At 38.2% G+C, this 18,254-nt stretch overlaps 1 protein-coding gene across 1 annotated transcript in view; it reads left to right on the forward strand.

Moving 5' to 3' along the window:
- The first annotated feature begins 71 nt into the window (after positions 1–71).
- LOC127631753 (unconventional myosin-XIX) overlaps positions 72–18,254 on the forward strand; it is a 29,756-nt gene continuing 11,573 nt past the window's right edge. The window contains exons 1-15 of the mRNA XM_052110063.1: positions 72–323; positions 6,541–6,688; positions 6,776–6,924; positions 9,805–9,918; positions 10,119–10,245; positions 10,326–10,395; positions 10,490–10,592; positions 14,681–14,777; positions 14,860–14,936; positions 15,021–15,111; positions 15,335–15,500; positions 15,851–15,924; positions 16,018–16,253; positions 16,761–16,937; positions 17,033–17,173. Coding sequence (XP_051966023.1) covers positions 204–323; positions 6,541–6,688; positions 6,776–6,924; positions 9,805–9,918; positions 10,119–10,245; positions 10,326–10,395; positions 10,490–10,592; positions 14,681–14,777; positions 14,860–14,936; positions 15,021–15,111; positions 15,335–15,500; positions 15,851–15,924; positions 16,018–16,253; positions 16,761–16,937; positions 17,033–17,173 — 1,890 coding nt within the window. The 5' untranslated portion in view covers positions 72–203. The remainder of the gene's footprint in view (positions 324–6,540; positions 6,689–6,775; positions 6,925–9,804; positions 9,919–10,118; positions 10,246–10,325; positions 10,396–10,489; positions 10,593–14,680; positions 14,778–14,859; positions 14,937–15,020; positions 15,112–15,334; positions 15,501–15,850; positions 15,925–16,017; positions 16,254–16,760; positions 16,938–17,032; positions 17,174–18,254) is intronic.

The raw sequence follows: 18,254 nt of genomic DNA on the forward strand, positions 1-18,254 counted from the left end.
GGGGCCTTTGCGGCATATCTCGTATAAATACTGTGACGTCACTACGCATGTCAGAACCAGTAGTAGCGGCGCGGTTGGAGATTTGTCCTTCACTCAGGAATTTTCATGGCTGAAAAACAAAAGATAACTCATAAAATGTTACCCTAATGACAGAAATAACATTATAAAAACTGGAAAAAGTTTTCTACCTAAAGTCTACAGTCATGGCGAATGCCAAACAGAAGCTTTTATTTAGAAATAAAGATGTTTCGACCGTTAATAGTTCAGACATGACGTTCAGGAGTTTGGAAAAGGCTGGAAGACCGAGCCAACACAACGGAAAGGTTAGTTAAACGCATTATTTACCTCTCAATTTAAGGGTTTTTACCTTCCTTTTCTCACCAATGTTTCATCTTTCTAACAGTCCTACAGAAGTGACATTTGTATGTGTTTTTCAGAGTGGTAGACTATTGAATTAGTATTGTGTAATGTGAAACTAGTGAAGAATAGTTAAAGTTAAACTGAACATGATAATAAAATAGACTATATCTAAAGGAAACCCCGAACAAAAAGGACTGAGAGTGAAATGGTAATATCATGAGAACATAATCTTGTCCCATGGTATTAACATGGTACTCTAAAGTAATTCAAATACCATGGTAACACCATGTCCAAATGTATTACATGTGCTAAAACATGGTGTTACCATGGTACCACGTCCAAAAATCATGGTAAGTTACTCAGTAAATTACTAAACTACTAATGACATCTTCTACAGTGTAATTAGATTACAAATTACACTGTCTGAAAAGTAATTGCATTACTTATTACTAATTACTTTCTAAAACCCTGATCAACCTCGACCAGATGAAAAAAACAAGGATAGACATGAAACTGTTCTTTTATTTCTTCCAAATAAATCAAATATAATCTAATCAATTATTCATGAACTGGCCTAAGAATTTAAGGGGACAGCGTTCAATTACAAAACATAGATTTGAATTTTTTTTTATTTCAAATTCACTGCTGTTTTATATAGAATTGTTCTAGAGTCCATACCGTATTTAACACTTTTACATCAGAAGTAAATTACTGAAAAATTAAGAGTAATCCCATACTTTACTTTTTTCGTTGAGAAAGTAATTTAATTGCAGTAATTAATTGATTAGTAATGCATTACACCCAACACTGCTGCAATGGCACATGTCTAAAAGTCCATTGCACTTGAACTTGTATTAAACCTGGAAAATTCCTTTAATAAAGTGGGTTACATTGTGTTTATTTATTTAATTACTGTGAACTGGCATGCTTTTCCACTAATACCTGATATGCATGTCCATTGACGTGTCTTGTGTTGTCAATGTCCCGGATTAAACAGTGGTGCAGTTAATCTGAGGATGGCCTGTAATTCACACGCAGATTACTGCACAGGGACATCAACAATGCACATGCCCACCTAAACACATTTCTGTCAGGCACTTGATTATGGGAAAACAATGTTGTGTGATGTCATTCCCATTCCCATTCCCAAAGGAAACCCTTCAACTGGTCCTCCACTGTAATAAAAGAGGACCACAATACAATGTGTCAAAAATTTGTCATTTTTGGTTGTATCCCAAAAAAAGTTTCCTAAAGCAGACTTTCAAGCTCACCTTCAGATATGAAGTGTTGTTGTTGTTAAATGTGGATAGTACAGTTAATTTGCCATGCCATGCAGTCTATTGTGCCAACAACGTCTGGGACCAGCCCTTGCCACAGATACAGTCATTTTATCATTTTTCCATTAGCCATTATGATTCATGCATTGACTGCTGTATTGATGCCAGACTGGTTTTAGTATTCATCTTAAAGATGTTTTCTGGTTTAGTCTGTTATTGAGACGTTCTAACTATCGATCCCTGTACTCTAACCAAAGTCTAACTAACTAATTATGTGTTTTTGAGATGTTCACCAGTTAGTTCAGACTCCTCAGACTGATAGTCTTGTAGTTTACCTGTGTTTATTGGATTAGGGACAGGCCTGTTGTGCAGACAGTGTGTATTATTAGCTTGTCTTTAGCTTGCCCTGTCATGTTCTCAACGCATGTTTGAATTATACTGTCATAAGAGGATGTGGATTTACAGCCTGGGCTCTCGTGATGGACCTAATTTCTTGGTGTGGTATTAAGGCTAGGTACTACCGTATACTAAAGCCTAGTGTACTACACAACTCAAGCTCGATCTCTTCGATCTTTGAGTCAGTGACTGGTCCACGATGAGTACTCTCAGATCTCACTACGAACAGACTTTTTGTATGGCCACTCCTGCGCCATGCTGAGACTAGTCCCAGATGCTACGACAGTTTTCAAAACTGCTTGAAATCTATACGACATGTCGTCAGTTGTGCGCAGTGTCCCAAACTTTAATGACCCACAGCCAATGAAATATAGAGGAAGCGCAAGAGAAGGGCAAGTTATTATAAAGCAGAAGTCCAAAAAATTGGCTTTATTATTGTCACTGTTTTCCTAAATTCTCTTTTGCAAATTAGCGCAAATATATGCGAGAGCCATTCTTTCATGTTTGTTGACATGCTATCATGAATAAACTGAGCAAGGTTGTGAATTAATTTTATTATCTTAATTTTAAGATGCATTTTGTGCAATCCGTCTGAATCAGGTCGACTAAAGGTAGCTGTAACGGACGATTTTTCACGGTTACATGTAGATTTAAAGGGAAGTATGTGTACGACCGGACAATTAAAACAATCAAATGCATGAACATGTACAAAAGGGACACAGAAATGAGCAGCACGCACATTTGAAGCTCATTTACAGGTACTGCACTAAAATAACTCAGAATTCTGATCTATATGTCATGTTTGGGAATATTAAGAGAACCTGTGTTTTTAGCGATTTGCTTTCTCGTCCTTTACTTATTTACGCTTTATTATTATTCAGTAAAACACAGACGTAATTACTGATTATATGTCCTCATGAAATCAGAGACTCTCCCCTCCAAATCCAAACACAAGTGGTCAAAAGGGATCACCCAAAATGCATCTTAATGTGAGGTGTCACATGGTCTGAGTCAGGGATGAATGGTCATGTAGTTGATGCACTACAGTCATGAAGTTTTCGCACCAGCACCACGAAACACACGAGTCATGGGGGGCCGACTCTGTATTATACACTTGGCTTAAAGCAACTTAAAGTGGGGAATGGTACATCAGTTATGAGTAATACAAAACAAGTAATTAGTCATAATTATTGCTAATAATTTTTTGCATAGTGATTTTGGGCTTTATGGGCTCTGAAACAGCCCTTTGCATTAATTTATTTAAGGTTTAATTGTATTTAAAAGACACTGTTTTACAGATTTGGATTTTAATCCTCTTAACCCTTATGTTGTGTTACGGTCATTTTGTCCTGGATTTGTTTCCTTAATCCAATTGGAATAAAATTCCTTTGACTTTGTTAACATATGGTATCTGAAGAAGAAAAAAAAAATGGGACCATTTCATTTACATTTTATTGGTTTGTTACACCTGTTTTGTTCCCGGTCAAAAATGACCGGCTATTGGAAATTAATGGCCTTGGCTACAAAAAAAGGAAAAAAAATTGTTTTCAGGAACCTGTCCAACCATCTGATGTGCACATACAATCATTTCATTCTTTGTTTTATATATATATATATATATATATATATATATATATATATATATATATATATATACGCTTGAAGAAACACACTTTATTATATTATTTAAGAACAGATGACAGAAAAGCCGTGTATGCGCATGTCTGACGCGCTGTTTGTTCGGAGGCATGTAGTCTCATGGAACAGACGTATGTAAAGGGTTCTCACTCTTTCTTTGTTTCAGTCTCCTGAAAATGTTTTGCAAGAATAGTATCTCAGATCAAGAGGTGCTTTGACACAGCGCAGTTCATTGTGAACGCAACTCTGCAGCCTATACATCTCTGATTAAATCATACAATAATACAAAAACCCCATGATTTATATTTCAGTGATTATTATCATCATTATAATTAGTACGTTTACATTTATAATTGTTTATATATCTTAATTTGTATTAGTAATTTTCCGCCTGTTGTCATAGACGGATACTTGCCTGACGGTAAATGGAAAGGCGGTTATAAATGTTTTTTTTTTACCACTTTATTATTTTAATAGCATTTTTCTTTAATTTAGACTATTTTGACTAGCTTGGACTAACTACCATGTTTCAAAACACAGACCAGCTTAATCTGGATTTTCCTGCAGGGTTTTTTGTTTTTTAAATAAATTAAATTTATAATGCAAAATCACTAAAGCAAGAATATTCACCGATCCCTCAGCTCGGGGTTGACGATGTAATTGGATATTGTGCTTATTATTTCTTTAATAAAAATGTTGTGAACATATTTCTTGCATATCGCCCAGCCCTAGAAGGGAACAAAACAAATGTATTCACACATATTTAAAGTCATTACCCTTCCGAAGCAGCTAAACGGGGTCCTGGGATGATAGGTAATAAAACACCAATATTAAACCCGCTACTACCCACAATAATGGCACTTTTCCACTGCACGTTACAGTTCGAAATAACTCAACTCTGCTTGCTTTACTTTTCTGAGCTTGTTTTTCCACTGCAGTTTTGTGCCGCGTCAACGTGGGTGGGATTATAGATGGTAAATGGTAAATGTCTTAAAATGTCAAAGGTTACCAAAGCACTTTACACTGTGTCTCAATCACCCATTCACACACACACACACACACACTCATACACCAATGGCGGCAGACAATTGGCTGATCGCCTCTTCGCGTCACCCCACCCAGCTCTCATTGGATCCTCTCCTCGGCTACTAACGAGAGGAGCGTCTGCACCTCGTTTATTGTCCACGGTGTGGTTTTGCGCACAGTCGGTTCTATTTACAATCGGAAAGTAGCGGTATCATTCGTTCACGCGATCGCTGTTGCTTAATTTAAAACTAGTGGGTTGATGTCCTGTGTCGCAAATCCAGTGACGCTGGTAGTGACGATTCTCTCTGGCCAATCAGTGATCTGCAGGGTTTTGACGTCACATTTAGGCTAGGATCGGTTGGAACCAAGTGTGCCGCACAAGCCCTCAAAAGTGAAGCCAAAACGTCTCGATCGCCCCCCGGTGACTGGTCCTAGTATAGGTCATAAACCCTGCCTCCCAATGTTATTCAATGGGACGTGAGACCAAGTAAACAATTAAATTACACTTCACATATCTTTTTTCCAAAGATAGTTTCTGTCATTTACTGTAGTTTCTATCACGTTGATGTCATTTCAAGTGTTTGTTTTCAAAATAAGTTTGTTTTTAGTTATTTGATGCTATAAAAACGGTGCTGTGACATCATGATTGACAGCTGTGATTGACAGGTTCTCTGAGCGAAGTAGTCAATGAAGCACCAACTGACTTTTTTTCGGGATCTTCGGAGGACTGAGGAGATTGGAGCTTTAAATTTAATATCTAAATTTCTATAATTCATTATTTCACACCGTCAAAGTCAAAAGTGCAGGGGCGTGTGCTTGCGATTGATTCAGTGAGAGTGAGGGCGGGGCCTTGTTTTCGCGGCTTTACTTCCTGCTCACTACTGCGCAGGTCTGGTCCCGAAATCGCAACTGCGCAGACTCAAGTCCCAAGATGTCAGTGCCATATCGGGACACTGGCGGCTTCAGTTCTCACCAATGGAAAAGAGCGAAGGGGCGTCGTCCATCTTTTTTTTACAATCTATGGTTGGAATCTCGACCGTGGTGGTACAATCCACAGTGGAAAACCCCCAAAAAGTGAGCAGAGCAGGGTCGAGTTGTACAGTGCAGTGGAAAAGCACCATACGTGATGTATTTGCCCGGACAACAAAATGCCCGACCGGTAGCCCATGATGGAGAGAATGCATGGATGAATTCGGTTTGTTGCCAAAGCGATGTTGCCCTTCACAACTGTTGAAAAGCCATCTTTAAAAAAGGTTAACACACATTTTAATTGCACTTTTAAATTTTCAGTTTCATTTGAATTTTTTGTTAAAATAAATAGAACAAATTGAGTTCAAAGTTTGAAATCATGCTGCCTTGCAATATTGTGTAGGCTTCTGCTTAACGAAAATTACCCCATAGTATCACTTAGCATCTAGCAGCGGTTATAACGGTTTTGGTCGGTTTGAACGTGAACACCGCACCGGTGTGAAAATTATGATATCATGGCAAGTCTGTCACACACACACCTGTGATCCTGTGATTAATGAATATCCCAGGCAACTAATGAACCTTGTTGTCATTTTGACCCGGAAACACAAGGAGTTTTAGCCAATGAGGAACACAATGCACAAGGATTAAAAGAACATGTTAACGTCAGTCGTGAGCGATTAACCTGTTTGTTATTGGAACAACATGATACAGGCCTATTTGTACTTGTTCAGTAACATTTCAGAATAAAATTGACTTGATTGATGCTGCACAAGTGCACATTAAAGTGAATTGAACAAAAGGCAAAGATTATCCTATTATGAATAATGATGTTATGGATAATGTTCTGAGCAGATTTATTTCTCTCATGCAGGTAAATGGAATGAAAGACAGAGTCCCGACTCGCAGGAAATCTCTGCTTGATTCACTGGAAGGAGATCTCCAAGACTTTCTCATTAATGAAGCCAAACTTCACACTTATGATGACCTCACCAAAGTCAATCCTGTTACCCCCACAACAGGTACAGTGTGGACAAATCTAATACACTTCTAATATTAATGAAACCATATCGATAATGGTCAGTTGTGTTGTTTTGTTTCTTCGGCAGTGTTGAAATGCCTGCAGGCCAGGTACAGTGCAAATGTGTTCTACACACATGCTGGCTGCACACTGGTCGCCCTTAACCCCTTTCAACCAATCCCTCACCTGTACTCTATGGATGTGATGAGAGAATATCACTCTGCACTGCAGCCTCAGGTAAACTCACAGCTGAGCACATTATAAAGCTTTTAGTACATCTCAAATAGACTGTGAAGGAGTTACAAAAACCCTGCGATAAATACTATATTATTTTCCAGCTCATATGGTTTATACATGTTCTCATTGGAAACGATAGATTTCTGTACCACGTTTATAAACACTGTTAACACGTAACTGATGTCGTACTGCCCATCTGCTTGTTGTTATAATGGAAGACGGTGTGAAAACATGCTTAAAACATTCAAATCTTTTTTTCAACTTTGTTGTGGCTAATCAGTCACTTTGTCAAGGTTGGTATTAATTTGCATGATAATTAAATGAATTAAAACAAACAAAAAAAGTGTTTAACCCTCTTATGGTCTTCACTTATGGAATCACTTTTGCTCATTGAATAAAAATTGTTTCCTTTATCTGAACGGTACAAGACTTTGTGACTTTTCCTCCACTTGCCATCTGAACATACAAAAAAAAATGGGGCATGATTTGATAAGTCTAAAGGCGGGTGCACACTGTACGATTTTGGCAACGATTCTGCCATCTGAGACAAATTTTGGGAATCCTAAAGGATTCGTTCAAGGATGACATGTTCACAGGTGGCCGATTAATAGCCTTTGCGATGATCTTCAGCCTCCAGCGAAATTTGAGCAGTGTCTGAAATTTAGCATTGTGGCCGTATAGTGTGACTGCTATTACGACGGCTAGATGAGATATTCCGCTCCCCTTTCGCACCCTAATTCGCTCTGAAAGAAACCTGCTCTGTGTTTGCGCCACCATAGCAACATTTCTGCCCAGTTATCACTCTGCTCAAGCACTTTCGATGTGCTTTCAATGTTTGTGATCAATTTGTCTTATTTTAGGTCTATTTGACAAAATCCATCCTTCTTGTAAATGTTAGCCTATGCTCGTGATGGAGTGGTATTAGAGCAATGGAAATGCTAATGTCCTGACTTTCAGAGAGAGAGAAAAAATGCTCCTCCGTGGTGGGCAATTTTCGCCGTTTCGCAACACTCCCGTAACTTGAGTCACATTCGCTGATTGGGACCACAGTCGGCTACGATGTATATCGTGCAGTCTGACATAACATTGCACAGTGTGCCATGGCGATATCAATGCGTTCATATCGTACAGTCTGTCAAGCAACAATCGTAAAGGACTATTATAAATCGTAAAGTGTGCACCCGCCTTAAGTGGTCATAAAAAAAGCAACACATTTGGTCTTCACTGTCAAAATTGACCAACCATGGAAAATGAAAGGGAAAGACCATAACACAGATAATTTATTTGTTAGACTATAAAACATTCGGAGTGCAAAACATACACACACACACACACACATGCACAAATTAACTGGTGAGAAACCATGTGCACACACGCACACACACACACACACACACACACACACACACACACACACACGTTGGTGCGGCTATCCTTGTGAGGACTCTCCATAGACATAATGATTTTTATACTGTACGAACTATAGATTCTATCCCCTAACACTCACATAAAACGTTCTGCATTTTTTTACATTTTAAAGAAACATCATTTGGTATGTTTTTAAAGCGATTTGAATTATGGGGACACTAAAAATGTCCTTGTAAACCACCCAAACCACACACACACACTGAAATATATTGGTGAGAACAGCCAGGAGGCAGAACACACAACATAACACACACATAAAGGTGAAATAAAGGTGTGCAGACTGTCCCAAGAGACATTAAATCCAGCATGGTGTGCAAAAAATCCATTGTAACTACACACTGCCACAGATGCATGAATGTATAAAGTCATGGCATCATTTTTACCATTCTTAATGTTTTATTTATATTATTATTGTTAATTGTTTGGTTTTTATGCATTTATTGTTGCTCATTATTGCTAGAAAGTTTGAAATTGCTAAATGTTTACTCTGATTCTTCTGTTTTATACTCTTAATTGAATTCTTATATTTTGTTCACCAGATGACAGCAATCTGCCTCCAATATATGTCACATTCTCATATATTTCCATGTTTCAGCATATAGAAGTGTAGGTTTTTACTGTACTAAAGTTTCATAAATTTGCTTATTTACATATGCAAATTAATGGTAAAGTAAATAAATGTACATGTAAATAAGATAAAAATAGCATTAAATCACAAAAGTAATGCACAATTTGTATTGTTATTACCTCAGGGATGAAGAAATGTTATCATAATCATCAAAAAACAAACAAAAGTGACACCTTTTGCCTTTTTCTGGTTAAAAATGACTGGGAGGACCAAAGGTAGAACTAATTGTGCCATTTGGGGCGGCTGTGGCTCAGATGGTAGAGCGAGTCGGCTACCAATCGCAGGGTGGTTGCGGTTCGAATCCCGGCCCAGACGGCTCCACATGCCGAAGTGTCCTTGGGCAAGACACTGAACCCCAAGTTGCTCCCAATGGCAGGCTAGCACCTTACATAGCAGCTCTGCCACCATTGGTGTGTGAATGTGAGTGTGAATGGGTGAATGAGTGTAAAGCGCTTTGGTAACCTCTAAGGTTAATAAAAAAGCACTATATAAGTGCAGACCATTTACCATTTCTTAAGACTCATGTAAAGTTCCTCTTTAGACAGCAAAAATGAAAAATATAGGAAAATAGTGCCGTAATGTATTAGAAAACTCATATTAAATCATGGTAAATGCTACCAAAACAAATGAATTTACTATCAATTAATTACTGCAGTGTTTCTTTCTGTGTATGACTCTAACTGATCTAGAGTCAGATTTGCGTTCTACTGATAGATGGATTTAGCTTTGGGAAACTGATTCTAGATCAGGAGAAGATGCTGAAATACATGCAGCAGTCATACTCTGAAGCTTTCCTCAACGTTAAAGCATCTGTTTGTATACAGGAATTTAAGCCACACATCTTCATCGTAGCAGAAGAGGCTTATAGGAATGTGCAAGGGCAGGTGGAGCCCATAAATCAATCACTGGTCGTCTCTGGAGAAAGTGGAGCTGGGAAGGTAAGTGCTGTTTGCTTGACTTGGGGTCCTACTTCATGTTTAGAGACATCAGCTTCATTCCAGCAAGTGTGCAAACAATATTAAATGTTAATAATAATTATTAACAAATCTACATTCATTTAGAACTGATCTGAAAACGATCTGATGGATAGATCAGAAAGGGCTTTAGACTTAAACTCCTGTACTATATATCTCCTCAGACGTGGACGTCACGGTGCTTGATGAAATACTACGCCACTGTGGCCACTTCATCTCAGAAATGCCAGCACACTGTCGAGAAGATCGAACAACGCGTGCTGGACTCTAATCCTGTCATGGAGGCCTTTGGTGAGGCTGAAGCATTGATACTTGTTTGCTATGATCTTTATTAAACTCCCATTCTGAAAGCTTGTGTTTTCCATTCCCAGGTAATGCATGCACATTACGCAACAACAACAGCAGTCGCTTTGGGAAATACATTCAGCTTCAGCTCAACAGGTTAGTTGTGTCTTTCTGTCATAGTCTGTCAACGTTCATTGACTTCAAGAACACTAACTAAAGCATTTTTCATTCTTGTGCTTTTATAATGCAGTTCTCAGCTGCTGGTTGGAGCATCAGTGCAGACTTACCTGTTGGAGAAGACGAGAGTGGCTTTCCAAGCACCTCATGAGAGGAATTTTCACATATTTTATCAGGTAAAATTAGAGAGCGCATTCAGAGAAACTTTCTGTGTCTAGATCATAGACTGTAAAAAAAGATGGACGACGCCCCTTCGCTCTTTTCCATTGGTGAGAACTGAAGCCGCCAGTGTCCCGATATGGCGCTGACATCTTGGGACTTGAGTCTGCGCAGTTGCGATTTTGGGACCAGACCTGCGCAGTAGTGAGCAGGAAGTAAAGCCACGAAATCAAGGCCCCACCCTCACTCTCGCCGAATCAATCGCTAGGACACGCCCCTGCACTTTTGAATTATGACGGTGTGAAATAATTAATTATAGAAATTTAGATATTCAATTTAAAGCTGCAATCTCCTCAATCCTCCGAAGATCCCGAAAAAAAGTCTGTTGGTGCTTCAGTGACTACTTCGCTCAGAGAACCTGTCAATCACAGCTGTCAATCATGATGTCACAGCACCGTTTTTATAGCATCAAATAACTAAAAACAAACTTATTTTGAAAACAAACACTTGAAATGACATCAACATGATAGTAACTGACAGTAACTGATAGTAACTATCTTTGGAAAAAAGATATGTGAAGTGTAATTTAATTGTTTAGTTGGTCTCACGTCCCGATGAATAACATGGGGAGGCGGGGCTTATGACCTATACTAGGACCAGTCACCGGGGGTGATCGAGACGTTTTGGCTTCACTTTTGAGGGCTTGTGCGGCACACTTGGTCAAGATCAGTTTGACTGCAAATGTTATAATAAGCTGTTGTAATAAGCTGAATTGTTGATTTAATAATTCAGTCACGTTTTCTCTTTAATCAGATAAAAACGAGGGGTGTTCACTATTTCAAATATCACGGCATTGCTTGATGTTATATCCCAATAAGGATTTGTATCGCATTATAGCTAGTATTGCTTGAGATTCAATTAAAACATTAGATTAGATGTTGGAAAAAATAATTTCAGTGATGCATTGCTATTCATACTCAAACGATTCTGAATCGATTCTCAAAAGAATCAGAATCAATTCAGAGTTCAGTTTAAATCACGGCAGAGCAATGGTGCGAGCCAAAGACAGACGTGGAAACAAATATGCAAGTTAAGTGCATACACTAAAGTCAAGTGCACAAACACGACTGTTTGCAGACCAGCTGTATCAAACACATGACCATTGTGCACGAATGAAACTACGATCCCGAAATTATTTCGCAAACTCATGCACATAGCAACGGGAGAGTTTATTCATGATAACAAGCCAACAAACATCATGGAAGACAAGCTTGCACCCATAATTGCACTGATTTGCATACAAGACGAAGCTGTTCGGAAGATGTTGGCCATGTTTTCGTTTAATTATTATTTTTTGTGCTTTTAAGAGATTTTATAAGGTTCTAAAGAAAGAAATTGAAAAACTGAGATACTCTGAACTATAGAAGCATTTATTTAATCTTGTGGATGTTCCATGTTTTGTTCACAGCTCATACTGAATGTAAAAGGCCAGTTTATGTAATGTGACTCATTCTGATTTTTAAAACCACTTTTCAATAAAAAGCTGAAAGGGAATAAATAGAGAGTAAAAAATAAATTTTTAAGAAACTGAACTTAAAAACAAATGATATTGAAAGACAAGATGCATCGTGATGCATCAAGAAGCGTTTTATAATCGAATCGTTACCCTTTGAATTGTAATCGAATCGTGAGGCCAGTGAAGATTCACACCTCTAGGAAACATAATAGGACTGGGAAATTAAACCCTTTAATTTCTGCTATTAATAGTTGATTGTTTAACGCTTTAAAAATGTAACAATATTGATAGAGCACAATAGAGACTGATGGGCAGCCAGAGAAAATTATAGTTTTGAGATTTAAACTTTAGCAAATTAAACTTCAGCATTCAATTTGTTTTATATCTGTATATATAGTGTCTAATAATGCATTGGCAATAAAGTTTCTCTTGCCAATAAAGCTTGAGATGAATTGAATCTGCCAATTGAAGTCCACTGCAAAACGGCATAAGATTTTAAACTTTTTATTTTCAGGATGTCCGCTGATTTTATGGGATGTATAAATATACTTGTATCAAAGATTTATAACCTTAAAAATGTTACTAATTTAACTCTATCCACAAAAAACGTGACGTTTTAACATGTACATATTTAAATGCAAGTTCTTTGAGTCAAAGTATAAAGTAAATAAATGTATGTATTGTTATATTTTAATTAGGGCTGTCAATTTAACATGTTAATTCAGTCCAATTAATTACAGTATATAAAAATTAAAGTGTTAAAAAATTTACGCAATTAATCATGTCCCCGGACTGTAATAAGGAAGATTCCTGAGTAATTCGAGCTTGTAGAACCACCTGCTTCCTCCAGGGGGCAGTAAGCGCAATTTCAGCTGTATAGGCAACGAGCAGCTTATACAGAGAACAAACCAGCAGCAGACAACACAACACTTAGCATAATTTTTTGTAGTTAATCGTAATTAATCACAGATTTTGAAAGCTGAATTTGACACATATTTTCTTGACAAAATGCATTTATTTCCATCTTAGGAAAGAAAACAAAACAATATGTAAAAATGTAATGCTTTATTTACATTTTACATTTAGATTTATTTACCAAGCAAATCCTTCCACAAGAACTGCAATTCGAGTAACATTAAACATTTCCCAATGTCTAAGTGAGAGTTTGACTAATTGAAAGAACTAGTTTCCTCATAGGGGGTACTGAATAGAGCATGACGTCAATTTGTTGGCGAACCCGGAAGTCTAATTCGCCATGGGTTCCCTCGGGATTTTCCAATGGGTATTTTCAAGTTATCAGTAAAATAATGTCTGTGGTAAACATTACTTGATGATGCATGGACATTTTGTTCTACAACATAAATTACACACTTTCATACCTCAAACGTGAATTGTAATTCAATCCGGTAAAATTCAAGTTTGAGGAAAGAAAGAGCTCCTTTCTCTATCAGTTTATCACTGAGAGGGAAGCGCTGTCAGAGATCATTTTATTTACTGAGATATCAACCTCCATGGCTTTATCATAGGAGAGTATTATGACATGCATTAATTCTGACAGCTCTAATAAATGTATATATATATATTTTACATTTATCCATTTGGCAGACACTTTTTTCCAAAGGGACAATCCCCCCGGAGCAACCTGGAGTTAAGTGCCTTGCTCGAGGACACAATGGTGGTGGCTGTGGGGATCGAACCAGTGACCTTCTGATTACCAGTTATGTGCTTTAGCCCACTACGCCACCACCACTCAATTAGTTACAGTAATTATAGTATATAAAAAATAAAGTGTTCAAAAATTAACGCAATTAATCATGTCCCCGGACTGTAATAAGGAAGATTCCTGAGCAATTCGAGCTTGTAGTACCACCTGCTTCCTCCAGGGGGCAGTAAGTGAAACTTCAGCTGTATAGGCAACAAGCAGCATTTTTTTTTATCGATTCACAGCCGTAAAGCAAATTTGAAATATTAAATGACTGCGTCTTATTGCCCATTATTGATAATCCAGTGATTAAATAATAGAGGTGGACAGATAGTGGATTTTGCTGACACCGATAACAAAGGTGGTGGAAAACGCCGATTACCGATTAATCAGCCGATAGTTTTTCAAATCAATTTATAGAATAATCAAAGAGTCTTGGTCTTTCCTTATTGTGACGGCACATTAATTGAGGCTACAAGGCTCCAAAATCAATAAAATCCCAAAAGCAGTTTGTTCAACCTAAATTCTAATAATAACCAGCACGCGAGTGAGTGAGTGAGTGAGTGTGAGTGAGTGAGTGTGTGTGTGTGATTTCACAAGATGAGGTTTATTTATATGAAATAAAAAAATTAGGAATTAAAAAACTATTGGGAAAGATTTTTGCCGATAACTGATAGTTCTAAAAGCAACTATCGGCACAGATTAATCAGTAAAACCGATATATCGGCCTACCTCCTATTAAATACTAAATTAAAGGTAGTTTACCTAATTTAATGAATTTGTTTTATTTGAAACTTGATGGACGCAAACCGAAAGATACTGTAAGATACTTTATGTCAATTTCATCTGCATCAGTGTTGATTGTGTGTTGTTGGTTTGTTGTGAAGATGATGAAAGGGGCCACAGAGAAGCAGCGACAGGAATGGATTCTACCTTTGGACCAAGACTTTGCCTGGTTGCCACATGCTGAGAAAACTTTAGAAGGTAGGATGACTCTTCAAGCATGTTAGTAGATTTAAGGGGCATTATTTATTTGACAATATGCATCCTGTTTGTGTCTGAGCAGAAGACTGTTTGCAAGAGACTGTGGAAGCGATGATCAACCTTGGCATAGACGGGGAAAAGCGGGCACACATATTCAGGGTAAGCGGTAACGGGTAAAATTGTTGAAATAAATATTATGCTGTAGGTTGTAAAATGACATGATTTTATGGTCTTTGTGTGCAGATCCTCGCAGGCCTTCTGCAGCTGGGGAATGTGAACTTCAGTCCTGCAACTGAAGAGTCTCAGCTGTGTGATCTTGATGAACACTCCAAAGGTGACTCTTTCACCCATTATTTCTTGTCTGTTTTTGTCAGTAAAATTGGCAAAATTATAATAAGATGACACAGAGTTCAAATTTCATAGCATGACAAATTGTGCTAAATTATTAATGTGTATACAGAATGTGTTTGTATGTCAGCGAACAGCTGTTTCAGTGTGTGTTGATCACTATTCTCTCTCTCTATCTCTTTCTCTCTCTGTATGTTGTGTTTGTGTAGATTTCCAGTTGAAGACTGCTGCTCTGCTGCAGGTGCCATTAGATGATCTGCAGTCATGTTTAAGAGTGAGAACTCTGCGTGCTGGTAAACAGAACATCCTCAAACCGTGTTCTCAGTCAGAGTGCAGCGTACGCAGAGACTGTCTTGCCAAAGTCATCTATGCACAGTGAGTCACAGTCCAAGACAACCTTAAAAGTTGTGTGATGGCGTAGTGTGCTAAAGCACTTAACTGGTAATCAGAACTGGTAATCAGAAGGTTGTAGGTTCGATCCCCACAGCCACCACCATTGTGTCCTTGAGCAAGGCACTTAACTCCAGGTTGCTCCGGGGGGATTGTCCCTGTAATAAGTGCACTGTAAGTCACTTTGGATAAAAGCATCTGCCAAATGCATAAATGTAAATGTAGCTGTCTTGAAGTATTGTGTTATTATGCTAATTCGTGGCAAAGGCTGCGAGTAAAAAATTTTACGTCTTGTTAATCATTTTAGTGATACTGTTGTTTATGTTAATTTACAGGTTGTTTGACTGGTTAGTCACTTTCATCAACAACAGTATGTGTGCGGACAATTCCATATATTGCAACTTTATTGGTACGTATTGTAATCATTTTTTAGTTTTAAAGGTGCCAAATCAAACACTGTACATCTCTGAATGTAATGTAAACATAAATGACTCTTCTTCAGGTCTGCTGGATGTGTACGGGTTTGAGTGCTTCCTCTTTAACAACCTGGAGCAGTTGTGCATAAATTATGCTAATGAGAAGCTCCAGCAGCACTTTGTGGCTCATTACCTGAAGGCCCAGCAGGAGGAGTACGTGTCCGAGGGGCTGCATTGGTCCTTCATACGTTACCAAGACAACCAGGGCTGCCTGGACCTGATTGAAGGCAGTCCTATCAGCATTATCTCCCTGCTCAATGAGGTCTGTATCCACTTAAGCGAGATATTAGGAGTATGGAAGCTACACTCACCAAGCACTTTATTAAGAAGACCTGTACAACTGCTTATTCATGCGATTATCTAATCAGCCAATCGTGTGGCAGCAGTTCACATCAACCATCAGAATGGGGGAAAAAAATGTATCTCTGTGATTTCGACCGTGACATGATTGTTGGTGCCAGATGGGCTGATTTGAGAATGGGCCACGGTCAAAATCACAGAGATCACATTTTTTCCCCATTCTGATGGTTGATGTGAACATTAACTGAAGCTGCTGACCCATATCTGCATGATTAGGTAGTGTTCCTAATAAAGTTCTCTGTGAGTGTATTCTGTATTGACACTATGTATCTTCATAAAGTGTGTTTATTAGTGATTTATTGTAGTGCCTTATACATTTCGGGAGGTGTTTACTTATAGCCTAATAGAAGCAATACACAAACGGTAAACAACTGAAAAAACTCTTTCTATATCTCTGTGTATCATTCAGGAGTGTCGTCTGAACAGAGCGTCAGATGCGAAGCAGTTCTGTGTGCGTCTGGAGAAGGAACTATCAAAAAACGCAAATATCAGCTGGGACAAATTCAGCAAAGAGCCTCATTTCACCGTGGCTCACTACGCAGGCAACGTCAGCTATCAGATCGAGGGCATGATGGAGAAGAATAAGGTATTCAATTTTGACATAAAGAATATAACTTTCATAGTATGAAACAAATGAGGGTAAAACAGGACAGGGTTTTGCAATTCTGTCCATGTTTGCAGGACCCGGTTCCCCCTGAGCTCATCAGTTTATTGCAGAAGTCCCAGGATTCATTGCTGCACAGTCTCTTTGTTGACAGTGATCGGGAGAATGAGGGGTCCAGGGGACACAGTAAAGTGGTCACTGTTGTCTCAAAATTTAAGGTACAGAAGTTTTTAATGAAAGATTTCATTTGGTTGGATCTTTGCTTTAAAAGGGACCTATTATGCAAAATTCACTTTTACATTGTGTTTGAACATAAATGTGTGTAGGCAGTGTGTGTACACAACCACCATATAATGATAAAAAAAACAACCCAGTCCTTTTTTTTAATCCCCATTAATCATAAACACTGTCTCATAACAAGCCGTTCGCAGATTGTGTACTAAGTGACGTCACGACTGTTGACGGACACTGCCGACGGACATGTTTGTTTGTGTGTGTTGTTTCGTTATAGTGCATAGCGAACATTGTAACTGTGTGTGTGTGTGTGTGTGTGTGTGTGTGTGTGTGTGTGTGTGTGTGTGTGTGTGTGTGTGTGTTGCTCATCCATAATTGCAAAACTGCTGAAAAACCTCCACAACAAATAAATAAATTGATCAAATAAACATTCGGAAACTTCCAGGTTCATTCTCAAAGTTTCCCTCATCAGTGTCTGACTCCGGTTCAAACATATAGAGCTGAACACCAATATTTTCACTGTCAGTCATATTGCTTATGATGTCTAGTTATCCAAAGCAGAGATGTCAAAACTCCGCCCTATTCTGGATACAGGGCGGGGAGCACCAGCTCATTTACATTTAAAGACACACACACAAAAACAACTCATTTTTATTCCCACCCAAAAATTGACATTTTGAGCTGAAACTTCACAGACATATTCTGGGGACACCAAAGATTTCAATTATGTCTTGTGAAAAGGGGCATAATAGGTGCCTTTTAAGGCCTATTCAAACCAAGTACCATGGCGCTGTTCACACCGGGTCCCTGCAGCTGCTCAATCCAGCACGTTGGTGGCACTAATGAACTAATCAATATTCTCATGGTATTAAAAATAGCAGCGAGGTTTGGCAATTTGTTTGCACTAAGCTTGTAGTAAAATATCCCATAAAAAGACTCTTTACATGGAATATATTACTGTAGACAAACAAATTGCAGAACCTTACTGCTATTTTTATAGGATAAGGATTATTTTCTTTTATATTATTTTTTATGTTATGCATCATATTTTATACTATACCTGTT

Source organism: Xyrauchen texanus, chromosome 3 (genome assembly GCF_025860055.1).
Source record: "Xyrauchen texanus isolate HMW12.3.18 chromosome 3, RBS_HiC_50CHRs, whole genome shotgun sequence".
Taxonomy (NCBI): Eukaryota; Metazoa; Chordata; class Actinopteri; order Cypriniformes; family Catostomidae; genus Xyrauchen; species Xyrauchen texanus.